Source organism: Thunnus maccoyii, chromosome 7, assembly GCF_910596095.1.
Source record: "Thunnus maccoyii chromosome 7, fThuMac1.1, whole genome shotgun sequence".
NCBI classification, from domain to species: Eukaryota; Metazoa; Chordata; class Actinopteri; order Scombriformes; family Scombridae; genus Thunnus; species Thunnus maccoyii.
In genome coordinates this window covers 14,794,772-14,804,280 of record NC_056539.1, presented here as the reverse complement: position 1 = coordinate 14,804,280, position 9,509 = coordinate 14,794,772, and the positions used below count along the sequence as shown (strand labels likewise).

The 9,509-nt window shown below is 39.2% G+C and overlaps 1 protein-coding gene across 1 annotated transcript; it reads left to right on the top strand.

The window, feature by feature from the left end:
* The first annotated feature begins 1,436 nt into the window (after positions 1 to 1,436).
* On the top strand, positions 1,437 to 8,906 carry hdgfl2 (HDGF like 2). Its single transcript, XM_042416689.1, has 16 exons — positions 1,437 to 1,719; positions 2,265 to 2,341; positions 3,235 to 3,376; positions 3,910 to 4,089; positions 4,479 to 4,601; positions 4,690 to 4,758; positions 4,865 to 5,045; positions 5,172 to 5,256; positions 5,369 to 5,660; positions 5,816 to 5,949; positions 6,062 to 6,129; positions 6,227 to 6,297; positions 6,406 to 6,507; positions 7,097 to 7,253; positions 7,407 to 7,524; positions 7,690 to 8,906. The coding sequence occupies exons 1-16, from the start codon at positions 1,648 to 1,650 to the stop codon at positions 7,787 to 7,789; spliced, it is 1,971 nt and encodes a 656-aa protein (XP_042272623.1). The 5' UTR covers positions 1,437 to 1,647; the 3' UTR covers positions 7,790 to 8,906.
* The last annotated feature ends 603 nt before the right edge of the window (positions 8,907 to 9,509 follow it).

The following is a 9,509-nucleotide window of genomic DNA, read 5'->3' as shown; positions in this document are numbered from 1 at the left end:
TTGTAAAACTGATCGTACAGCAGCCAATAGGGAAGCAGAAAAGGAGGGACTTCCGCTCTGGTTGGCCTATCGGGTGGAAATGATGAGGCTGCTTCATCCGGATGAGTGAAGCTTTTCACAACATTGCACGATTGTATTTCCGGTTTGACATCGAAGCATAATTTACTTTGCAGAACAAAACTCAGCAACTTTACATAATTTAGTCATTTTAAAGGTACGCATTTAATTTACCAAAAGAAGCAGCTTTTTAATAAGTGTATATATGACATTTGTGAATATTGTGGAGTTTGTGATTTTGAAACAGAAACATTTATTTCATGAATGTTTATGTGGAAACCTTTTAGGACTGTTGTTGAACATGTTTGCACAGGACTGAGATTCATGTATGGATTTTTTCTCCTTTTCTTTTTAAATCTGATTTTAAATGCAATGGTAAAGAAAACTCAGACTACACGAGTTGAAGACTGAATTTAAGAGACATTACTTTGAAGCACCACATGGCCAAAATAAATAAATAAAACTATCTACCATCAAGACTATGGTCATCTGCAATGCCTTGAAAACCAGTTTTTAGTTTCTATATTTATGTGCCACTCTTCATTATCCCTTTTGTTTGTACATAAGTTTGTATAAACCAAATTAAGTTGTTGAATAAATAGGTTTTTAAAAAGCTAATAACACTTGAAAGCATGTCTACTGTCTGCATTTCCTGTATAACGCACACTGTTTGTCAGTGGAGCAGATGGAAGCTGTGTGTATGTGCCTTGACAGTGGCAGTGTACTCAAATACTAAAAAACCCTAAAAATCTCAGGTCTCTCTTGAAAATTAAGTCACATTGTCAATGGGACGTATACCTGTCCCATAGGATATAAAAATCAAAATAAAGAACAATAACTGTCCTCTTATGGTCGTCTAGTGTCTAATCTGTTCAAATTTAGTGATCATATTGTAGAGCTTTTGTATGTATCTGCAGTTGTACCTGTATTTGGGTATTTGTAATTCTAAAAAGTAATAATTGCACTCAATTTTTTTTCCCTTTATTTTGTTACTTACTTTTTTGAAAGTTTTTCTCTTTTAAGCATTCTTTAGCATTTTCACTTGATTGCAAACCCTCATTTTATTTGTAGCTGCTATCTTTTTTTTTTTTTTTTTTTTTTTTTTTAACAATTGCTTGCTTTCCAGTAGAAAGTCCTGTATGTTGAAGGGTGAACGATTTTGTACCGGACGTGTTTTGTGCGGTTGTGCCAGCTTTCACGCAACCGTCCGCCAATTTTCTTTTCCTAGGACGTTGAAACCATGACCCGCCCTACTCTGCCTCCGATTGGCTAGTACTCGTTGCCTTCGTTGGTTGGGTTAGTTGGGTTGGTTGGGTTAGGCATTAGTGGTGGGATTGGTTAGAATTAGGGTTAGAATATCAGGGTAAGCCAATCAGAGGCAGAATAGGCCGAGTCACGACTTCGCCATCCTAGGAAAAAAATATCGCCTACAGTCTCTTCTCGCGGTAACGACAGTATACTGTTAGCTTGCTGGCTAACCCCATCGTTTCCAGGTTTCGTGTCGACCTGAAAACAGCAAACGCAGAGAGACACAAAAAGGCTACGCGGCCGAATACGCTTCAAACCCCGGCTGCTAAGAGGAGCAGGACAATGCCGCACAACTTCCAGCCTGGAGACTTGGTCTTCGCCAAAATGAAGGGGTACCCCCACTGGCCAGCCAGGGTAAGCAAGTAACGTTAATAGCAGCCGGAGAGGCGGAGGAGGGGGTGGGCTGCTCTGCATGGGACGCTGGAGAAGGTCCTCTGTGTATCCTCGGCACTGTCTAGCATGGATAAATATTAAACAAATATGTAACTTGATGATTGCTGGGCTGACAGGCTGCGTTACAGGCCCACAGTCGGTGTATGAGCAGCATAATTTGCATGAGATGCTGTTGGCCTAATGTGCATGGAGACGTTACAGCAGCGAGGCTAACGTTATTTTGAAAATGACGTTTGAGATACCTGTGCAAACATTTCCAAATAGCAAACACTCTTCCCTCACATAAAACTAGCTCGTTTTGCACCACGCGTTCATTCAAATTAAATAATCTAAATTGAACCTACAAAGCTTTATTTTTTCCAGAATTACCAACAAACTACACAGTAGTTCATGTAACTTAGGCATGTTAACTTGAGTTTCAGGTCCAAAGAAAAGTTATGCGATATTTTCCATTTGCCGCTTTTTTTTTTTCAACTTTCTTACTTAAAAGTCTTGTTTGTTTACAGATTGAAGATGTGGCTGATGGGGCAGTGAAGCCACCCCCTAATAAAATCCCAATTTTCTTCTTTGGGACCCATGAAACGTAAGTACAGAACTTTATTGTTTTTATTTTCACCTATATAATATATACACATATATATCTATAGCTACATCTACCAGAACCATTACTTCTGCACATATTTTGTACAACTTTTCTATCTTTACGATCCTCGAGTCAGGTCATGTAGCCCAAGTATTGTCATGTCTACAATGTTTATCATGTATATAAATTGAATTCCATTTACTTTTTATTTTGTTGTGTTTATTACTCCAAGTTATTATCTGTGACCTTGTTTCCTGCACTGCTGCAACATGCAAATTTCCCTTCTGAGGATCAATAAAATCTGATCTTATTTTATTTATCTTATCTTATCTTATCTGTGTGCACAGACCTGTTTAAGCTGAACTGACTGCAATTGCACTATGGAATCAATATAAATAAGTGGTGAATTAAATCACAATATTGGATGGATGAAATCTATTGACTATAGCACAACAATGCAATCATGCATTGTTGGATTGGCTTTGCCATTTTTAAATTTAGTCTTTGACTCATCTGTTTTTTATAATCATATCCTGTTTGTGAGCAATGGTGTGAGGCATAAAAACACATACTTTTGACTCACACCACTGCTTTTCAGTCTCTTTTCTGAGGCTTTATACTTTTCTGAATGTTTGCTGTTAACCACTTACAGTTTGAGTGTACAGTATGTTTTTGAGAGATGTGTTGATATGTCTGATCTGGCATCAGACACCATCTGTTTGACAAGATGGCACCTGCATTATATCAATCCATCACAAGGTGGCACAGTCAGCTGCCTTTAAATCTTAAGTTAGTGTTGAACATCCTTAATGTGATTACATTTGGCACTTGTTTGGTTTTAGTTAGTATAGCAGTTGAATTGTTCACATTTTTTAAATCTCACTGTTTCACAGTGCATTCCTCGCTGCAAAGGACCTTTTTGCCTATGAGAAGTACAGAGAACGCTACGGAAAGCCCAACAAAAGGAAGGGGTTCAATGAAGGTTTATGGGAGATCCAGAACAATCCACATGCCTCCTACAGTGCCCCACCTGTGGTAAGTTACCCTGAAATCAGAAATCTGAAATCCTGAAGCATCCATAATTCATTAGCTTGGACTCTAAAAGACGCTGTTGATATAGACTCAGAAGTTACTTGAACTTCAGTTGTCAAACTGTATTTATTTTGGTGTTTTCTTATTGTTCAACCTCATTCATTGTTCATAATCCTAATGTCCAATTTTTACGTCCATTGTTTTTCAACTCACAAGCAAGTCTCTGGTAAATGGTAACATTTGAAGCACTTTGAATTGCCTGGTTGTAGAAAGGTACTAAATAAATGAACTTGTCATGCTTTTAGATTAAAAAACTGCACGCAGCAATTTAAGATGTAATGCTTACTGCAACATCTACTACTTGGTTCCGACTAAGGAACTTTGTTCCATCTCTTTCTCTCTGTCCCACAGTTTTATTTCATGCTTCAATGTGAAATGTCAAGGATAGCATAATATGCTGCAGTTCCAACTTCCTAGACTGCAGTGCATTGCAATGGGAAATTCATCTTAATCTTCTTATCGCGGTTTGTCTGCAGCCAGCAAGCTCATCTGACAGCGAGGGCAACAATGCTGGAGGAGGAAGCGATGAGGATGACGACGACGAAGAAGCCATGGTGCCTCAGAAAGCAGACTCGGGAAGTGAGGTTGACTCAGATTCTGGGAGTGAAGACCGAGGAAGGGGAGGAGGGGTGAAGCGAAAGCCACCGGCTGTTAAGGTAATTCATAATATAACCATGTTATTGTAGTGAATGGAAAAATGCATTCTTGGTCAAAGTTGATGGTACAAAAGGGATGCAGCAGTCACAAAACCACTAGCAGCACTAAAGTTACCATATAAATAAGAATGCATGGATACTATGTCTGCATATGTAAGAATGAAAACAGGAGGTAGCAAAAAAGACATTAATTACTGTTAGCTTCCTTTTTTATATCAGTTGTCATAGCAATCATAAAAGCATAATGAGCCATCCTTAATGGAACCCATCATCATGGCAACAGAGCATGTTCGAGTGGTCAGATTGTTTGCCTTATGAGGAATAACTCCATTTATATAATAGACAAAGTTAAGTTTAATCTGTTTCCATGTCTGTAATTTCTATCTTAGCGGCCTCCTCCTCCAAAAAAGGTTCGGCGTTCGTCCAGTGACAGAGATGAAGAGGAGAGCGGATCCCCCTCAGAATCAGAACCCACCCCTTCAGAGTCTGACTCTGGCAAGAACAGTGACCAGGTTATTACACATACACAACATGTCATCAGTGTTGGATATTCTGACCATTTACAGTGAATGAATGTTAACCATTTGTTTTGTCTGATAGGATTTTACTCCAGAGAAGAAATCTGCCGGACGAGGTGGAAAGAAACCAGGAAGCAGAGGGAAGAAAAAGGTGAACTATTTGCACTCTTGAACCATATTTGAGTAGTTTTGACATGGTAGTTTGTGATTTATTCCTCTATCTCCTCTTCTGTCTCTTTTTCTCCGTGACGTTGCAGAAAGCTTCATCTGATTCGGATTCAGATTCAGCATCAGGATCAGAGAAGAAAGTGGTGGACAGCGAATCAGAGGACGAGAAGCCTCGACCAGCTCTGTCTGGCTCAGAATCCCAGTCTGGCTCAAAGTCTGAATCAGACTCAGATCCACCTCCACGGAAGGGTCCACAGGCACGCAAGAAAGGTGCAGGTTGTTAGATTAGAAAACCTTAATGATATAGTTTGATATAGGAACGATTTTTATCTAGTATCTAAATGTAGCAGTGCCCAGTTGTTCATGCTCTTTGCTTGTTTTTCTACCCGTCCACAGAGAAGCCAGCTCCAAAGCCTCGTGCACGGAAACCTAAACCTGCCCCGGCCAAACGAGCACCTTCATCATCCTCCGACAGTGACAGGTCAGGCTGCTATAAGGGTTTTTACTGCACCACACATCAAATATGGTATTAAAAACGTGGATGTACATATAAGCTTGTTATAAAATGCAGCATGATCCTGTTTTTTTGACAGTGACAGTGAACCAGACCGCATCAGTGAATGGAAGAAACGTGATGAGGAACGGAGAAGAGAGCTGGAGGAGCGCCGGAAAAAGGAGGAGGCAGAGGAGATCCGCCGGCTACGCGAGAGAGAGAAGGAAGAAGAGGAGAAAAAGAAAAAAGACAAAGAGGCTAAAAAAGGGAGTGACAGTGACAGCAGCAGCTCGGATGAAGGCGTAGATGATCACCCATTGAAGAAGTCCAAAAAACCCCCTCCACCCCCGATCCCTGCGCCCTCCGACTCCGATTCTCCACCACCGTCTGAGGTACATAAGGACTGAAAAGCATCTCTTATTTAGACAGTGGTTTTATATTTGCCAGATGCAGAAAATTGTTTATGTTGTGTGTGTGTGTGTGTGTGTGTGTGTGTGAAGATTATGTACTGACAAAACGCATTTGTTTAACGTCTCCTCTTCAAAAGGCGAAGAAACCACCCAAGAAGTCAGACAACCAGAATAAGGCAAGAATAAAGAAAGAGAAGGAGAGAAAGGAAAGAAAGGAGAAAGAGCTAAAAGAGAAGAAGGCCCGGCGGTCAGAAGAGAAGTCCAGAGCAAGGTGAGTGCACAACGGGCAACAGAAAACTACACAGTATTCAGACCTCATTAGAGGAACTTCATTAAATATTTAATATACACAGATCACAGAGTTTCCTCTCTCTCTCCCTCAGGTCTAAGCCTGAAAAACCCAAACGCAAACCAGAGAGGCCTCCAGAGAAGAAAGTGGAAAAGAAAAAGGGTCAGTGTTTCATACCGTCATTCAGTTTCACAATTACTGTACATTGATTTTTTTTAAGAGGGAAAGTAATAATTGAGGGTTGTGTGTCCATATGCAGAACCGTCGCCTGAAGAAAAGCTTCAAAAACTCCACACAGATATTAAGTTTGCACTCAAAGTGGACAACCCCGTAAGTGACATCTTTCATAACCATCTCTGGTAGAAAGTCAAGTTTCCCTCCTTTCTGTGTTTTCTGGAAGCATGACAACTGCATTTTTATGTATTGTGTGTTCTCTAGGACATAGAGCGGTGTCTACAAGCCCTGGAAGAGCTTGAAGCTGTGCCCGTCACCAGCCAGATCCTCCATAAGAATGCTGAAGTTATTGCCACACTAAAAAAGGTACATTTTCTTGCCTTCTGGCTGTGTGTCTTATCATTATTTTGTATGTGTGCTTGCATTAGGAATAGATAAAACATATCAAAATATGCATTGATGGTGCTCTAGTTGAATAGTTACATACTTTGTTTATAACATATACTGTATTGAATATATTTTCTGTAAATTTAACTTGTGGGTTCTCTTACATTTGCGAACAGGACATAGATGTCATTAAACAGTCAAAGTCTAACTGCCTGAATTTTAATAATATTTGGATACTATTCCACCGGTTTAAACTGATTTGCATTGAGATGTGAAATGAAAACAGTAGTCTCCAGTTAGCTATGTATATTTTAATTTATATAAATTACTCAATATAAAACTATGATAACATATTTAGGCGTTTTACTGTTCACAGTATTTATTATTTAACTGCAACAGTACAATGTTAAATATGATACATCTGCCTACATTGTTTTATTCAGTGTGCTTCTTATCCTCAGAAGGTCTTTAGTAGGTTAACCTGATTGTAAGACAACTCCCAGACTACTATGACTATAACATCCATTCTCAACTTCTTTCATGTGTTTTCATGTCATGAACAATATAGATTCGGCGGTATAAAGCCAGCACTGCAGTCATGGAGAAAGCTGGTGAAGTCTACAACAAGTTAAAACTTCGTTTTGTGGGCAAGGCAGATGTGGCAGCTAAACCCAAAACAGACAACAAGGAACCTGAAGATGATGTGAAAGAGACACAAGACACAGGTAAAAACCACATTGTAGATCTTGCTGCCATCTAGGTCTTCCATTACATACTTATCTTCTTCCAGCCAAGTTAATTTTCCATCATATCCTAAGTCAGCATAAATGAATGCATTCGATCAACGTGATTTAAAAAATATTTCTATTTCTTTCTAGATTCAACTCCTGTGAATGGGGAGTCAGAACAGAAAAAGGATCATGTGGAAGAAGAGGAAAAGCCCAAATCACCTGCCCAGGAGGAGAATAATGATCATCCTGCTTCAAGCCCAATCAGGTGAACATCCCACTTGAAGCAATGTGTTGTTCATTGGCTCTACAATCACTGTACATCTTGCTTAATGGTCACGTAATTCAGATTTACTAACCAAGATAATACTTATGTGAGTAGCTCTCATGTTTAATATACAGGTAATCATGATCTAATGTACTTCCTCTGTAGACGGAGCCCAGACAGCCCTGCTGAACAACAGACAAACACGTATGAAGAAGCAGACAACTCCATCTCCGCAGAGATGGAACCGTCTCCTGTAGAAAGCTGAAAGACCCTTAACAACCACTGCAATGGACCAAGTGCTAAAGATGGTGGCCTCTGTTTGACTTCATACAGTGCCCCTGGCCCAACACACACAAACACACACACACACACACACACATATACAGCATTTCCTACACTATCTGTTACGCCAATGTTGATGTTTTGGACATTTTGTACTATACAGATATCAAACCAGAAGGCCCTGTTGCTCAAACTGTTTGGTCCATTATTTATCACAGCGAAAAAGGAAAGCTTATTAGTGTGATAGTTTGTGGCGCTCCGCAAATCCCTTTTGTTTCTGAAATGTACGTTTCCTTTTATACGACACTCAGCCCGTCCTGGATCCTCACTCTGTACCCCTACACCTGGCTACTTTGTTCTTTCTACCACGTGAACTCTGACTTTGGTCTTTCATACCATATTGAATGATTACATTTTTAGCACTTCTAACCAGAATTTAGGCTGCAGTAGTATGAGATGGAACTTTAATGATTCTTGTGGGGAAGTTGGGTGGAAATGGAGCCATGCCATTAATTTTTCACTTTGAAGATTTTGTGCAGCCCTTACATCTTTTGACTTCATTTTTCTTTTTTTCTTTTTTTTCTTTTTTTTTTATAAAGCCAACAAAACATCACAAAGGCCTCCTGTCTGTGTGTATGACATTGTGAGAGTGGTGAAGTACTATTTGTGAGTCTTTTATGTTAAGTATGTTTTTTAAATTATCTGGTCTTGATCCAGTTAATCCAGTCTGAAATGTAAAGCCATGAATTGAGTCACTTGCAGCTGTTTTCCAACTGAGGTCCACCTACTTTTTATAGCCTTGTTTGCAGGTATTTTCATTTACAGTTTTGTTTAAAATAATAATTGCCGTGGAGTTACACACCTTGCACTCTCGTCTCCCCATAGTGTCTGCTTTCAGTAACCTGCATAATAAATGGAATAACTGTACAGATTGAAAACTGCCCTTAAAAGTTATTGAGATCTCATGTAGCTGCAGCCTATTTTGACATTTTTCCTGTGATACGCATACAACAGGTGTTTTTAGTGCTATGTAAATTGGTAAAGCATTTCTATCACTTAGTTGAGACTTGAATAAAAATCTCAGCATGGTTTTGTTCCTATCTTGTTTCTTGGTGTGTGAAACTTGCTTTTAATTCATTTGCTGTGTGTAAAAGGAGGTTTTCCAACAACATCACATTGAATTGTAGGTTTATGGTACACTAGGTTAGACAACTTTATATGCAATATAGCCTGCTGCTCGTACATACTCCACTTACTGCTGGCCTGTGAATGACTTGTTGAATTTTATGAGTAATTACAGGATAGGTTCACAATTTTTCAAGTCTGTCTTAAAACAACAGTCAGGTGCCCATATGAACACAGATTGAGGGTTTCCTTGCTGTAATCATTCCTCCTGTTCATACTGGCTATTAAAAGATCCCCTTCAAATGTGCTTTCAGTGTAAGTGATGGGGCCAAAATACACAGTCACAAAAATGCATTTAAAAGTTTATCCAAAGCTTATATTAGGCTTTGGCAATCTAAGTTAGTCATATCAAGTGGATATTTGCCGCATTTACAGTCATTTTTGCACATTTTTGCACAAAAGGAGGCTTGTGGATTTTGGCCTCAATGCTTACATTACAAGTGCATTACGAAGGGATCTTCTAATGGCCAATATGAACAGGACAAATGATTATTGCAAGAAAAAAAAACTATTTTAAT

Bases quoted from the DNA above. Each gene is read 5' to 3' on its own strand.
- hdgfl2 (XM_042416689.1), top strand. From the start codon at position 1,648: ATGCCGCACAACTTCCAGCCTGGAGACTTGGTCTTCGCCAAAATGAAG. The intron at 1,720-2,264 runs GTAAGCAAGTAA...GTTTGTTTACAG, and splicing joins ACCCCCACTGGCCAGCCAGG to ATTGAAGATGTGGCTGATGG. The intron at 5,950-6,061 runs GTGAGTGCACAA...TCTCTCCCTCAG, and splicing joins GAAGAGAAGTCCAGAGCAAG to GTCTAAGCCTGAAAAACCCA.